General features: G+C 37.0%; 5 protein-coding genes across 8 annotated transcripts; 4 read left to right on the top strand and 1 right to left on the bottom strand.

Annotated features, from left to right (window-relative positions):
• The first annotated feature begins 783 nt into the window (after positions 1-783).
• LOC104717316 (uncharacterized) lies at positions 784-5,405 on the top strand. 4 transcript variants are annotated; one of them, XM_010434862.3, is made up of 7 exons: positions 784-1,145; positions 1,454-1,521; positions 1,943-2,089; positions 2,283-2,362; positions 2,513-4,216; positions 4,316-4,469; positions 4,559-5,405. In XM_010434862.3, exons 3-7 carry the CDS (start codon positions 1,951-1,953, stop codon positions 5,227-5,229), a joined length of 2,748 nt encoding a protein of 915 aa, XP_010433164.2. In that variant the 5' UTR covers positions 784-1,145; positions 1,454-1,521; positions 1,943-1,950; the 3' UTR covers positions 5,230-5,405. The 4 variants fall into 4 exon arrangements, with proteins under 4 accessions (XP_010433164.2, XP_087325795.1, XP_010433165.2 ...); XM_087469669.1 differs by having other exon boundaries at positions 818-1,145; positions 2,272-2,362; XM_010434863.3 differs by lacking the exon at positions 1,454-1,521 and having other exon boundaries at positions 818-1,145.
• On the bottom strand, positions 5,364-7,310 carry LOC104717315 (tetraspanin-20). The gene is made up of 6 exons (XM_010434861.3): positions 6,709-7,310; positions 6,376-6,475; positions 6,195-6,275; positions 5,996-6,100; positions 5,723-5,908; positions 5,364-5,624 (listed from the first exon to the last, which is right to left on the bottom strand). Exons 1-6 carry the CDS (start codon positions 7,041-7,043, stop codon positions 5,583-5,585), a joined length of 849 nt encoding a protein of 282 aa, XP_010433163.2. The 5' UTR covers positions 7,044-7,310; the 3' UTR covers positions 5,364-5,582.
• Positions 7,311-8,583: 1,273 nt separating this feature from the next.
• On the top strand, positions 8,584-8,979 carry LOC147935823 (B3 domain-containing protein At2g33720-like). The gene has a single exon (XM_087470305.1). The coding sequence runs from the start codon at positions 8,584-8,586 to the stop codon at positions 8,977-8,979; it is 396 nt and encodes a 131-aa protein (XP_087326431.1).
• A 497-nt stretch (positions 8,980-9,476) lies between these two features.
• On the top strand, positions 9,477-11,354 carry LOC104717314 (GDSL esterase/lipase At4g28780-like). Its single transcript, XM_010434860.3, has 5 exons — positions 9,477-9,900; positions 9,984-10,111; positions 10,272-10,511; positions 10,592-10,847; positions 10,921-11,354. Exons 1-5 carry the CDS (start codon positions 9,654-9,656, stop codon positions 11,151-11,153), a joined length of 1,104 nt encoding a protein of 367 aa, XP_010433162.2. The 5' UTR covers positions 9,477-9,653; the 3' UTR covers positions 11,154-11,354.
• A 1,359-nt stretch (positions 11,355-12,713) lies between these two features.
• Positions 12,714-14,763, top strand: LOC109124973 (transcription factor bHLH119). Its single transcript, XM_087470304.1, has 6 exons — positions 12,714-13,442; positions 13,736-13,810; positions 13,909-13,974; positions 14,061-14,126; positions 14,264-14,593; positions 14,683-14,763. The coding sequence occupies exons 1-6, from the start codon at positions 12,714-12,716 to the stop codon at positions 14,761-14,763; spliced, it is 1,347 nt and encodes a 448-aa protein (XP_087326430.1).
• The last annotated feature ends 1,209 nt before the right edge of the window (positions 14,764-15,972 follow it).

Genomic DNA, 15,972 nt, shown 5'->3' with positions numbered 1-15,972 from the left:
TGTATATGAATAAAAACGGTACTATAGTAGACTTAGTAGTAATTGTGAAAGTAGCACAAGCTAGCAAAGGATTTGGTTGGTGTGCCATACCAAATTTTCATTGTGCCATACCAAATTTTCATCAAAAGCATTCATTGTGATTGTGAAGTTGGGACGAACTATCCGTGCAACCAAAAGTAGAAATAGATGAAATATATGATCATGTAATCTAATTTTTACTTTTTAGCCCTTAATCATTGGAGTTTAAGAAACACATCTCTTTTCTATTTTCTTTTCTTCACTACACATGTGAATAGTTTTCATGTTCCATACGTCTTTGCCATCACTCACTAATACAATACATAATTCCAAATACTATTGAATACTGCTACTACTTTTTTTGTTTTGTCGTATCTTACATCATTACTAGAATATCAATTTAACCCTTCTGTGAGTTTTCTCGCATGTACAAAAAAAATGATGATCTTAACTTAACGACCAAAAATCTTAGTCTAAGGAATATTATGAAACATGACAATCGTTTTGTATGGACAATTTTATGTGTGTCACAAAAACATACTGTAGACGAGTATGTACTAGTATTAATAATTGTACTCTCAAACATACCAACAAAATTTTGTTACCTACTTTTTTTTTTCACCGTAACTTACAAAACCTGAGAGTCAAGAGTACATTAGTTGGAACTTATTGCAAAAAATGAAAAAAACCAAAAATAAATTTTGATTTCCCGATGTGGTTATGAAAAAAACTTGATTATTCCAGTTCAATATTACTATTCATTTTGTAATAAAACCAAAAAAAAACATAAGAGGAAGATATTGCAATTATAAAAATAAAGTAAAAAAAAAAATTAATAATTGAGGAGAAGAGAACACAAGAGAGAGAGAGAGAGTACAAAGCAGCTTCCCCCATTCTCTCTCTTGATTCGATGTTTTGTCTGTACGTTGTGAGATTCTCTCAGTCGGTGTGCGCGTGAAAGAGAGAGAGAGAGAGAGAGAGAGAGAGAGATTTCGAGAGACACGGAAACAAATTTGGCAACTTCATTCATCAGCATCTCCGGCGGTGTCTTCTCCGGCGGAGTTCCCGATGTATCTACTCTCTTATCTGCTCTGCTCTGCTCAGTCAGCTCCCTAAACAGTTTAAAGGTCTCTCCTTTTTCTCTCTCTGATCTCACTTTCCGATGCTTATTTTTTTTCCTATTTTCTCGTTTCGATTCCTTTGTTTGCTTTTCCCTGTTCTTACTTCAATTAGATTCTGATCTTTACCCTCTCTCTCTCTGTACCGATTAGGTTCTTTTTCTGCTTTTGCTTTCTTCGAGTTATTGATTGAATTCACTCTTCTCTTTGTCAAAGTTTTAGCATTTATTACTCAAATGTTGCTCCTTTTTTGGGGGAGAGACAAATTTTGAGCTCATAGATAGATTTACTTATGCTGGGGAATCTTGTAAATGCAGATCCAGAGTGCCTTGAAGGATTGTTTTTGTTCTATCACCATTCTCGGAATTTGAGTTGTTATAAAAGGGTGAGTTGAGTTTGATTCACAAGGGTGCTTTGTGTTCAGACACTTCAGAGCATTAAAAAAAAAAAAAAAAAAAAAGAAGTCTGTCTTTGATTGTGATAGGTCATGTGAAAATTTGGTTAATTGGTTTGTCTTTCCTTTTGTTCAGACACTCTATCAAATGTCCCCCTCTGATTACAGAATCTTATTCCTCCTTCTTACCAAAGTCTTTGTTTTGTTATGCTTGCCCTGTTTCTTCTTTGTTGCTACTAGTTTTATGTTCTTCTGCTCTCTTTCTCTTCCCTTTTCTTGGATCTTTTAGGTTTATATTTTGTAACTCTCTCTCTGTCTCTCTAGGACTCCTGCTTTAATTCAAGTGACAAGTGCATTTTTCACTGATGGGATACAAACCTCAGATAAATAACTGATAGCTGTGTAACTGCAGGGACCAAAATGAATGAACTCCGAGGCAGAAAGGTTCAAAATATTGAAAGTCCGATTTCAGGATGTTTGGGGAAGATGGTTAATCTATTTGATCTAGGAACAGCTGTTAATGGGAACAAGTTGCTTACAGATAAACCACATCGTGATGGTAATGACTATCTCCCGCCTGTGACTGGCTTGTCCACCCTATGCAAGTCTTTGTTATTATTACAACAAGTGCATTTTTTTTGTGTGTTTCTGGACCAAGTTTTATGTCCTATTATCCTTTATTTATCTCTATCTGAGTTTTGTATTCACCTATCTGTTATTTGTGTTATTAATATGATGTAGTTCATTGGCAGGATCCTCTCTGTCAAGGAGTCGATCTGATGTGACCAGAATGCCAAGCCCTTCTTATAAAGGCCATTCAGAAGCTGAATTGGTAAGTTTGGTTAAATAATAAAAAATGTTATGCATGGCATTGTCAGCAACACAGAAATTTTTATATTCAGATTGTTGTCCTTATTTGCACGAGTTGTTGTTTAATAATGGTCACGGCATCTGATATCTCTTGCCTGCACTGTTTGCACAGATTATGTGTGATTTGAGGAGAAGTGATTCTAACAAAGTAAGTGGTACACCGATGAAGAAACTCATTGCTCGAGAAATGTCAAAAGATGTCGAACATAAACAGAGCCCAACTAATGTGGTTGCTAAGTTGATGGGTTTGGAAACACTTCCCCAGATGCATCTTGAGACTGCTGCTACACAGCGAAGCAAATCCAGAAGCTATTCATACTCTTCGCCGAATCATTCTGTGTCTTCTATGGATAATGAGGTCCAAAAGTATCAGGATCTCAGTAGAGAGTTTAAAGATGTGTATGAAATGTGGCAGTCGCCTCAGAAGGTGACTCGCTCAAGGGATAGCTCGCCTAGAAAAGGAAGATATGAAGAAAATACGACTGAGAAACAGATGGCTCTTGTTCGTCAAAAGTTCACTGAAGCAAAACGCCTTGTTACAGATGACAATCTTCACCAATCTAAAGAGTTCCAAGATGCACTTGAATTTTTAAGCTCCAACAAGGATCTATTTGTTGAGTTTCTCCAGGAATCAAATTCATTCTCTCGGCAGAACCTTTCTGACTTTCACACTGTTCCTTCTCATTCAGATGCAAAGCGTATCACAGTATTGAGACCTTCAAAGGCTGTTGAAACTGAAAAGTTTGTGCTTCAAGGGAGGAAGACCAAGCAAGTTAAAAAATTGGCTTCAGCAAGTCAAGAAACTGGTTGGGGAAACCGTGATATGGGTTACTCGTCATCTTATGTGAACCGGGGAACCGAGGAACAACCTGTACAGCCAACCAGAATTGTCGTCTTGAAGCCTAGTCTAGGGAAGTCTCTAGATATAAAGGCTGTTTCATCATCCCCATCATCTCCGAGGTATTTTGATGAGCCTGGAGATGTTGAGACTAAAGAAGTAGCAAAGGAAATTACTCGTCAAGTACGCGAAAATCTGATGTGTCACCACAGGAATGAGACTCAGTCTTCTTCTGTCCTATCCAATGGTTATAACGGTGATGACAGTTCCTTTAACAAGTCTGAAAATGAAGATCTAGTAGGAAACCTTAGCGACTCAGAGATCATGTCACCAGCTTCAAGGCATTCATGGGACTGTCCAAATAGGTTTGAAAGTCCTTTTTCTCCTTCCTCTTTCAGCCGGGCTTCATTTTCTCCAGAGTCGTCTGTCTGCAGAGAGGCCAAAAAACGACTTTCTGAAAGATGGGCGTTGATGTCAGTAACTGGAAGAAACCAACCGCATAAACATGTTCCAAGATCCTCAAGCACCTTAGGGGAAATGCTTGCACTCTCAGAGACCAAAGTGACTACTGGATCCGAGGAAGAGAGCAACGAAGTAGCACCAGCAACAAGGGCGTCAACATCATGCATAACCAGTGATCTAAGTCAAGTGGAAATGGCAAGTGATTCTTTGAATATCCTTGCGAGGTCAAAATCAGTCTCTGACGTTAGACTCAACGGAGAAACATCTGTTTTGGGGATTTCCAAAGCACGAGAGCTGACCAAGACGGGAAGCCTGAAATCCTCATGGAAAGTCTCTAACTTGTTCTTCTTTAAGAATAATAAAGCAAGCAAGGAGAAAAGAGATGCATCTCAGTACAGCAGTACGTCTCAGTTAGCAACGCCTTCTTCTGTGAAGCTTACCAGCGAAGATTGTTTGGTTCCTAGAGATTGTCACCCTCCTGAATCATCACAACAGCAAAGTATAAACCCAGGCGAGGTATCCCACCATTTCTTTAAACCTTTTACAATATACTCGAGGAGGATGACTTTTAAACATTCATGCTTAAATCAGCAGCCATTTTGATTTTGTTTTCAGGAGGAAGTGACTACACCAAAACCTCCAGCGGCTGGGAATACAAGTGAAAACCAGGACCAGCCAAGTCCAATTTCTGTTTTGTTTCCGCCATTTGAAGAGGAAGGTGTTGACAATCCAGAATGTTCTGGTTCAACCAAGCTCTGGACGAATCAAGGTTAGTTCTCTGTTGCTTAGCTTTTTTTCTTAGGTCCATGTTACTTAACTTCCCTCTTACGCTAATCCAAAATGTTCCATTCTCAACAGGAGAGGCATTGTCTCTTAAATCTAATCTAATCGACAAGTCACCACCAATCGAGTCAATCGCTCGGATCCTCTCATGGAATGATGACTCCTGCACAGACAACATATCTAAACCCGCAATGGTAGGAGTCCATGAGGATGAAGACTGGTACTTCTTCATAGAAACGCTCTTGACAGCTGCTGGTTTCAGCAGAGGTTGCACCGTCTCTCATGACCCGCTCATCTCACGGTGGCACTTTCCAAATAGTCCCTTAGACCCTTCACTCAGAGAGAAGTACACGAACCCTGATAACAACAACAACATCAAAGAGTTCATCCATGAAGGCAAACGTAGACAACAACGATCAACCCGTAAACTCATTTTCGACTGTATTAACTCCATCATTTCAGAAACAACAACTACAAGCATGGGGAATGGTTCTCCTTGTTTTGACCTCATGGAACATGTGTGGGCACAGTTAAAGGACTGGGTCTTAGATGAGCCTAGCAAGTTTGACTCAGGAGAGGACATGGACGCAAACAGTTTGGCTTCAGAGAGTCTAGTAAAGAATGAGATAGTCGGAAGGACATGGACTCATAGCTTACAAGTTGAAATAGACGACTTTGGGATTGAAATTGAGAGGAGATTGTTGCAAGATCTCATAGAGGAAGCCGTTATCGATCTTACACGATGATGAGACAAGTGCGATATATAATAACTACGTTCAATAAAAAATGTAAGATAGTGTTAAGTTTATTTTTTTTGTCTGTGGGAAGATTTGTGTCTCGATTTTTTTGTAACGATTGACAAAATGCTGTGTAGCCATTGTTGAAGCAGATCAATAAGCAGTTGTCCCCATTATAACACAAATCTTGTTACGTTTTTGTACAGACACACCGAAATGAAAAGCTATGTTGCCATTCTAAACAGAGTTTCGAACAAAAAACATCAAACAATAACATAGTTGCGTAATATCTATGCACATTCGAAAGTTGAGAGAGAGGAACAAAGTAGTGATCCACATACGCAATAGCTAGGTCTTTTGAGTTAAGCTGGTGGAGTCTGGCTCTGACCGTTGATCAATCCGTACTGAAAGAAGAAAAAGAAAGCATGTAAAGACAATGAATTAGGAAGCTTAAATCTTCGGTACAATGTTCAAATGACCACGAAACTTAGTTTTTATTTACCTTCTCTCTGATACGGGACCTCCAATTGTCAATATTGCTTGCAGAAGATGTCTGGTTTGCCTGTGGACCAAGAAGATTGTCTCGTGCTCTATTCATCGGATTCTCAAAATCATCCTCATCATCAAGCTCTGACTGCCGGGGTGAAACCATAGCTCTCAAAACCAAAGCCAGTAGCAATGACAGAAACTGACACACCAAGTCATGAATGAATAATAATACAAACATAAAAAGAATCATGAAATAACTCAAAAACGTCAGAACTGAGTTTGTTACCTGGATCGCTACCACAACAATGCCAACCCATTTGCAAATATCAATGTTTTCTTCGATGAAAGCTCGAAGGCTATTGAGTTCTCCAGTTGGATCATAAGGAAGATCCTAAAGAGACATACCAGTATAGACCGTTAACAAAACAACACACAAGAAGATACAACAAGCTTCTCAAATGTAAGAAAAAAAAAACACCCTTCACCTTTTCCCACTGACGGTCAATAGCTATGAATCCCAATAGAACCGCTTCAATTATGATCAGAAGAGTTTTGAGGATAGAATACTAAGACGTATCAAGGACTAAAACACATTCCAAATAGAATAAAAATATGAAAAGAAGCATATAAGTGAAGAAGCCCTCTAGTCTAAGCATAAAAGGATACGAAACACAAGCAGCAGCCATTGATAGCCTCAGCTGCAATGAAACCAATGATAGTGACAATGCAGACCAGAATCCCAATCGCCATAAACGAGTAGATGAACCTGCATTGATATATATATATAAAAAAACCCATCAAACAGTGTCTTCTGACCAGAATCCCAATGTAAAAAAAGAAAAAAACCAAACATCATCGTCAAGCATTAAAAGCTTTGTCCTTTTTTCATTTGTTTCTCGCAAAGTTGAATGGATAAGAAGGTCACACAGTGAAAATCATACAAGATTAGTCAATTAGATTGAATTGAAAACCCTAAAAATGGAAACTTTTTGAAAATACCATGGAGCAGGAAGATCTAAGGAACGGAGGTTGAAACTTCCCGAATCAGCACCAGACCCGAGAACGATACCCGATACGAAACTGATCGGATTCTTCAAAGAACCATCGTTGATCTCAATTCCTGAAGTAGAAGAGAATGTATTATAAGAAGAAGAATCCGGAGATGAAGCCGCCGGAGACTGAGACGGAGGAGGTTCAACGGGGGAAAGGTGATGGTTATATTGATCGAGCATCCAAATCGAGTAGATTATGATCGATACACCGATGAAAGCTTGGAGAAAATTCAGGATCTTGAGAACAGAAGCGAACGAGACATGACAGCAATTGTGCCGCATTTTTAACTATCGTGATCGGAGAAGATGAGACACCCAAAATTAAAATTAAAATTCTGATCAGCGATCTCCAACTTATTGATGGAACAATGAGGTGATGACTTCGGGACAAAAAAAAAAGCTGTTTTTGACAGATAAGAGAGAATCCGAAGAAGAAGCTTAATTAGTGTAGTATTGTTTTGTTAGTTAAGAAGAAAAAAACATACAAAACGGTGTCGTGTTCTTGTAGTATTTTTCTCCGAAAATATATTAATTATTAAGAAGTGATTTGCAATTGATGAGGGCAAACAAAGTAAGTGGGCTATATAAAATAAATGGGCTTAGGATAAGAAGGAAGCTCATTACGAAAAGAGTCTTGCAAAGACTTAAAGTGAGTCCAGAAGGTTACTACAGCTTACGAGTGATGCTGATGACCAACAACGGTATGAGGAGACGATCAGAGGATGGGAGTTTTATTAAGTATGCATGTGAATGTTAGATGACAGAAAAGGACAGACAACCACTTATATAAAACCCAACTTACAACCTTTTTTTATATGTTTTCCTCTTTCTCTATTTCTTTTTTTTTTTAAATTTATTTATTGATTTTGATTTTTGAGTACACAAATGTTTAATGCTTGCAAACTGGCAGTATAATTGGACGGCCTTGGCTTTTTTTGTTTTAGATCTCTTGATATTATTATGTTTTTGGAAGAAACCATATATACAGAGATGTGTCATGTCATCATGTGTTATTTGTTTGTGTTTTTCCTCTCTTTATTATACGTAAGATAATGAATAATCGTATTTATAGGTGATTACTTCAAAGTTCAAACTTTTTTTCTTTTTCTATAAACAAAATGAAAATCAAGGATTTTTGTAGTCCATAACTAAAAGTCACAAAGATAATACTCCATATGTATCATAGAGGATGATTTTCTATGGTTTTTTTTTGTATCACAAAGATTGATTTTCTGTAGAGTTATTAAATCAATTAATGCTAAGAAATTGTGAATTTCAAGAATCAATAAATAAAAATTTAAAAGTTTGATGAATTACTATTGGTTAACATTTATAAAAATATGTTATTATAAATAAAGAATGCATTTTATTAGCTAAATATAAAAAAAATTCTTAATTTATGTGAAAATCCTAAAATATCATCTATTCTGATATAGAGGGAGTATATTTTTCTAAGATTTGAAAGTATTAATTTTATATATATCAACATGCGTGAAACGAATCAGCACAAAATTAATTTAAAATCAAAAGGTAGTTTATATTGTTCTTTAATATATGAAATTAATTGAGAAATTGGAAATTTATAAGATTTTCAATTAAGTTGATGATATTAGAAAACATCTTGTAATCAATTCAAAAATCCGTGATGGATAAATATTAAATCATATATCTTTTTCCTAATTAATTTAAAACTAATGAGTACGCACACCTAATCTAAAAATTCTCATATATAGGTGTGTATGTTAACATCATCCAATACGAAAATCACCTAATCGAAAAACTTATAAACATAAAACAAAAGAAAAAAAAAAGGAGAAGGAAAATGGCAAAGTCATCGTGTTCATCTACTTTGAAAAATGTATGCGAAGGAAACAAAACCTCTCTGTGGAAAATAAGGAAGATCTTAACCGAGAAAAGCAAAGGTTCGTTGGAGTTTGATAATAACAACGATATTGAGAACCATATTTTGAGAAATTTGGGCAAGTCCATTATTAGTAGAGTGAAAAAAGATGGTATAAAGATCAAGATTGACGACTACGATACGGGGAGCCAGCACGATGTAATCTTCGCGTACAATCATAAGTCTGATTTATATTACATTGGAGCATTATGGAGATTGATGGATCTTGCTGTTGGAGACGAGATTGGATTATTTTATGATCCTATTTCAACGAAACTGTGTTTCTCTGTGTTGAAACATGCAAGCAAAAATAATTAAACCCTGATGATCACAACTTAATTTAGGCTTTAATATACTATAACATAGGAAGATATTGTTTTATTGGTACTACAAATATGTATGGATGATAATAATAAATTTACATATATCATATATATAAATAGATATATTCATATAAAATAAAATTAATAAGTGTGGTTAGATACTTTTTGATGCCAGCTGATCATTTATTGTTTTGGACCAAGCTGTTTTTGGTTTCATTTGGCTTCGGTTTAATCTGGTCATGTCCTATATATAATAGGTTTAGGTTATAAATAAAGATTTGTGACTTTAACTTCCTATATATAAACTTATGTTTTGTTATGGGTTGGTACATGTATTTAAATAACAAGACTGATATAATTTTCACACCCATGTTATATGAATAACAAATGACAATTATCTTCAGTTTGAGTTGGTTTATTGTAAACCGATTGAAGATAACTGTATTTCACATTTTTCCTCTTAATTAGAGCAGCTTTGTATTTCTCATAAGTAGATCGACCGACGATATTACATTTATTACATACACCAACAAAAGCAAATCATTTAAACAACCTTTTATAGTGTATATAACAAACAAGAGAACTTGCCCATAGAGGAGCGGGAGAATTAATCTTCTTTGTAACTTTTCATATATTACAAAACAACGCCAAAAGCTTTAGCTTTAGATCATGTCCACCTTTCACGTAACATCGATTTTTTTGTCCGCCGCGTTATGCCTAACGCTTATTCTTTTGCCGCAACAAACAAATGCGGCTAGAGCGTTCTTTGTGTTTGGCGACTCACTCGTGGACAGTGGTAACAACAATTACTTAGTCACCACCGCTCGTGCCGATTCTCCTCCCTACGGAATAGATTATCCGACAGGTCGACCAACCGGTCGTTTTTCCAATGGCTTGAACCTTCCTGACATCATCAGTACGACGCCGTGTACAATTCTTTTATTTTTATTTCAATATTTTTTTTGGGATTATTAAAAGTGATTTTGCATGGAAATTTAGGTGAACAAATTGGATCTGAGCCTACATTACCAATTCTTAGCCCTGAGCTCACCGGAGAGAAGCTATTGATCGGAGCTAACTTTGCCTCTGCCGGCATTGGGATACTTAACGACACCGGAGTTCAATTTGTAAGTCATTTTACAGCGTTTAATTTAAAGTACGTTGATTAAACTCCAAACTTGTAAATTTTCATTTTTAAATATATCTTGTTTTGAGTTAAATAAAATGCTTATTTGTTGGATCCTAATTTAAGCTCTTTTTTTTTTTTGGTGTGGATAATTAATGAAGTTGAACATACTAAGGATCGGTAGGCAATTCGAGCTGTTCCAAGAGTATCAAGAGAGAGTGAGTGAGATTATTGGTTCAGACAAAACAAGACAGCTTGTAAACGGGGCTCTTGTCCTCATGACTCTCGGAGGCAATGATTTCGTCAACAATTACTTCTTCCCCCTCTCTTCAAGAAGACGCCAATCATCTCTGGAGGAATTTAGCCAGCTTCTCATCTCCGAGTACAAGAAAATCCTTGCGGTATCCTTTCTTGAGTTACACGCTACAGATTTAGTTTTTTTTGGTGCCATTTTTTAATGCTTTTGACTCTAATGATACAGAGGCTGTACGAGTTGGGAGCGAGAAGGGTGATGGTGACAGGAACAGGACCGCTGGGTTGTGTACCAGCTGAGCTTGCCTCATCGGGAAGTGTGAATGGAGAATGTGCACCCGAGGCGCAACAGGCTGCAGCAATCTTCAATCCGCTTTTGGTTCAAATGCTACAGGGACTTAACCGTGAGATTGGTTCTGATGTTTTCATTGGGGCTAATGCCTTTGATATGAATGCGGATTTCATCAACAATCCCCAAAGATTTGGTGAGTACACTCCTTCAATTGGTATATGTGTGTCCTGAATCACTTTTAGACCTAATTTTATGCATTTTCATAGGTTTCGTGACGTCTAAGGTAGCGTGTTGCGGGCAAGGAGCATACAACGGTCGAGGCATTTGCACCCCATTATCGAGCCTATGCCCTGACCGAAACGCGTATGCTTTCTGGGACCCTTTCCACCCGACCGAGAAAGCCACCCGACTCATCGTCCAACAACTCATGACTGGTTCGGTTGAGTACATGAACCCCATGAACCTTAGTACTATCATGGCTTTAGATTCAAGAATATAAATAAGGAAGGAAGCAATCTTTTACGGAATATACCTATATTATTTGTGACACACGATGTCTGATATTTAAGTGTAATATCAGTATCTCTATTTAAGTTTAACAGTTTTCAGTATCGGCTTTAGATACTATTCATGATGTTTATTAATTTCAGTTTTCCATATATAATAAAATTTTGCAAGTCTGCCAAACATTGGTAAGGAACCAAGGATTGTTTTGTTAGTTTTTTTCTCTAGTGAAGAGTCTTGTCTCTGCTCTGTATTTTCTGTTTTGTTCAATTGTTTTGGTTAATTGTCTCGTCAATTTTTGGAAGGGCTTGATACAACTTTTTCAATATCCAGAGCCGCAATTATAGCCATTTCTACATTTATCTTTGTCGATAAATACTTTGCAAATATTTTAAGTTGAAGTGTTTCTAAGCTATGAATGGCCACCATCATTCCACGTGAAAATAAAGATAGAAGATTATATATGAAAAAAAAACAAACAATGTATATCGATTTTAAATTAAATATCCTTCGTTCCTTCTACAAGTTGCTTATATACTCCAAATTTGTGCTTAGATAACTTCTCGGAACTAATAAGTTCTCCTCAGCCGGAAGTGTGGACATATTCAATATCATAATCATCAACTCTAGTGTTTTGTCACACTATGCTCCACATCTTTCTCCATTTTTGGTCTCTTTGATACCTCCTCCACATGGGAGCAAGCAAGCAAATATTTATATATTAAACGAAAACACCCAAGAGCTTATACGGGAAAGCAAGGCGGATATCAATTTATTTATTTATTTTTTTTTTCCATCAATCACTGCAGACTTGTTGACAAAAAAAAAAAAAAAAAAAAAAAAAAAAAAAAAAAAAAAAAAAAAATCACTGCAGACTCTGTTTCTGGATATTAATTGTTGTATTGTACTCTTCTTAAAGAGATTTGCTTAGTAATGAAGTTGTTGTTTTCTGAGGTACTCAATACAAAAATAACTTTGCAAAAATACCAGTTTGCTCGTACATATTTATATGTCCATTTTTGTACGACATAAGATAACAACAACAACAAAAAAAAGAGTGGTGATGTCAGTACTGAAGACGTCATCGGACGTTTTAGAGCTTATCTAAGCACAAAATTCAGAGAAAAGTAGAAGAAAATAACTCACCACTATAGGCCAAAACATTATAATAAAACGAGAGAACCGCTTACGACAAATTATTTAGTTTCTCGTTCTTTCTTTTTAAGGTATCTTTTAACAAATTCAGAACTTTTTCTTTGGTATTTTTTTCTTCTGTTTTTTCTTAGTATACAAGTCAGAAATCTCCTATATGATCGTATTTTTCTTTTCTGGCGACTTCTATCATCAGAACTTTTGTATATATATTTTCTTTTTGTCGCAAAGAGATGAATCATTTTTGTTCCCAACTTCGAAACCGACGATTTATAATTTTATATTATTTCACATTCTTCTACTTCTTCCTCCTCCTTGATCTGATCTCCCAAGAAAATTCATCATGTAAGTTCATTTTCGAATATTTTTCTTAACCTGCATGTTTATGCAACTTGATAAGTATATGATTTTAGGGTTTGTGGTTTTGTTTGAGATTAGGGGTGAAGATGATATAGTGGAGCTCTTATGGAAGAGTGGCCAAGTAGTTCCAAGCAGCCAGCAGACACAGAGACCCTCCTCCGGTCCTCTACCCATTCTCCGCGGCAGCGGAAGCGGAGAAGGAAATGCTCCTCTACCGCAGCCTCCACCTCCCCTGCATCATCATCTCTTCAACCAAGAAGACGAAATGGCTTCTTGGCTTCACCATCCTAATCGCCAAGATTATTTCTATTCCGGCGTCTCCATGACACCGGCTACTCTCCCCCAAAGAAGTTCGGCCTCCATGGCACTACCACCACCTAGTTCTCAGTACATTATGACGCCGGAGAGACCCACCGGTCAAGTTTTGGCCGTGAGAAGGGCGGAGAATTTTATGAAGTACTTCTCGAGTTTAATAGGGATCATATTTACCGGCGGTAGAGATGAACCTGGACCGTCCATGCAGATGAGCTCGAGTGCGACCCCGTCGTCTTTTGCAATTGGATCATGTGTAATACCAGCGACGGCTGAGGGCACCAAGAGTCGAGTGTCGCCCACTTTTGCAGTTCCTAGTCGTCGGAACGAAAAGGTGGCTATTGAGACAACGTTCTGTGAGACGATCGCCGAAACAAAACCGATTCAGATACAACCAGCTACAGAAATTGCCGAAGACAGGAAGCAAAAGGGAAGAGAAGAAACCAATGCCGAAATCCAGGTGAGTCATAGGCTCATAGCTCCATTAATAGGCTCACTTGCGCACTCATGACTCATGTATATGATAGTTGATGACAGAAGAACACGTTTGTGTCTAGGAAAACACTATATTGACTCTCATAATAATTACAATGGTAGTTACATAATATTCTATCATTGAATGATACTTAAAGAATATTCTATAGATTCTAGATGATCCTTTAGTCTTTGTCTTGTCGCCGCGTGTTAGTCACTTGACCCATGCATTTTACAAGTCAATGCTTATTTATCTTTTATTTTTTTCGTGGTGTACAGGGAACTCAAGAAGCTCGTGGTTCACATTCTAGGAAGAGGTCACGAGCTGCAGAAATGCATAACCTTTCCGAAAAGGTTCTTACCTTTCCATTAGAATTTTCAAGATTCTGAGTTTCAACAATGGACTCCTCTATTTTTCATCTCCTTTAAAACTTCTTGTTGTTTTATAATAGATACGGAGAGAAAAAATTAACGAGAAGCTTAAGACTCTGCAAGAACTCATTCCTGGATGCAGCAAGGTTATTCACAATCTTTTTTTTTTGTAAATACCGTAATTGTTATTAAACATAAGGTTGATTCTGTGCTATGACCTGATTCTGATCAGAAGGATACAGCTTCAACGCTGGATAGTGTTATCGAGTACGTGAAATCGGTCCAGATGAAAGAGCAGGTATGCCCTCCAAAACCGAATGTGTGTCTGAACGTGGAAACAGCTTAGAAATGAATCTAGTTATGTTGATAAACGTTGAAGAATGTTTAGGTCATGGCTGAAATTTACTATTTGAACCGATGTTGTTATGTTGCCAGATGAAGTCGATGGAACAAGGTATGATGCCACCAATGATGTCTGCGGAGAATACGCCTCAGGTAATGCCCCACATGAGGATGAATATGAACCGGCCTCCTCCATTGATACCTTTCTCGGGCACACCTTTTCCTAGGCCGCCTCATGTGGCGGGTGTAGGTCGTCCATCGTCATGCCCAGCGCCACGCTACCCTACTGATCCATCTAGAGTCCATTTACGAAGTCCTCAGCCTAACCCGGTTTCGAACCAGCCTCAGTTTCCGACTTACATGAATCCCTATAGCCAGTTTGTTGGTCTCCACCAGATGCAACAACCTCCTTCTTCATTGCATGTAATTTTTTCCTAGTAATTGTGCCTATTCCTCTGTTCCTACAAGACAATGATGATGCTCACAAGGTCCTTAATAAAATTTTCTTATAGAGTCAAACAACATCGCATTATTTCAGCCATGCAAGTAGTAGCAAAGAACCTGATGATCAGGGCAACCAATCAACAGGTTAGTACAAATCAGCGAATACAGGATTTTCTTGCAAGACAAGTTAATGGTTAATATTCTGACAGATGCATCTACGTTGTGTCTTTGCAGGTTGATGCACGTGGAGTTGAAAAAAGATAAGTTCACAAGCAATCACTAATTTTGAAAATAAGAGATATATCTAACATGTAGATTTGGTCTCTTTAAGGTTAAAGGTAGGTAGGTAGGTAGGTCTTCTTTACTTTTATTTTCCTGTTTATGCAAATGTCAGAATCTGGAATCGAGGTGGTCAATATATATATACACAGGTTGCAAACTTGCAAGGTGGACCATAACTAATTAAAAACACAATGACTTAGCCAAAGTACATGACCATCCTCGTTTTATGTTACAAATGCAACCAATCACTGTAGACCAAAACAAGTGCGTTAGCGAAAACCAAAACTTAAACATGTTAAACACAAACACTAAAAGCCAAATGCAGACACTCAAAAGACTCAGCTAACAACTCCTTAAGTTGGAGACTGTTGCCTATGACTAATGTGACAGATATATATACGGACGACGATGAGGAATCAAAATGCCCTAAAGCATGCATAAATCATGTATTTGTGTGTATTCGAATGGCCTAACGTCATCCTACGAAAGCATAAATCATGTATTTGTGTCTATTCGAATGGCCTGACGTCATCCTACGTCAAAAGAAATGTTTATATAACACATGTAACAATATTGTTTTTGGAAAATAAAAAAGAAGAAATACATTTGGCTGAAAGTCATCAACGTCACACATATATGTAAAAGAAATCGAAAAGATAAGGACACATAGTTTGAGCCAAAAACAAAAAAAAAAAAACAGGACGCTGCAGAGTCAATATATAAATGTTTTATTGATATTGTTCGTGCATACTAAGAAGAAGATGCTGTCTTTGTTATAAAATAAAAACATATATATATATATATATATATATATATACTAGTACTAGCTTCTTTGTTTCATTCCATAATGAGCAAGAAACGAAAGTGGAGAAATAAAAGAGTCGATGCGAAGAGTGACGACGTCATTGTGTAATGCTGAAAACATTCATTGTATGCATAGAGACACATGTGTCCGGAAATGAGATAGAGACCTTATCCGCAGTTCCTGAAATAGACATTCTATAGCATAAAATTTGGGAATGACAAGGATGATGATTTAATCAGTAGAAGGGGAAAGAAAGAAACTCAACTTATCT

This window comes from Camelina sativa, chromosome 10 (genome assembly GCF_030686135.1).
Source record: "Camelina sativa cultivar CO46 ecotype springtype chromosome 10, ASM3068613v1".
NCBI lineage: Eukaryota > Viridiplantae > Streptophyta > Magnoliopsida > Brassicales > Brassicaceae > Camelina > Camelina sativa.
This window is presented reverse-complemented; position numbering and strand designations above follow the sequence as displayed.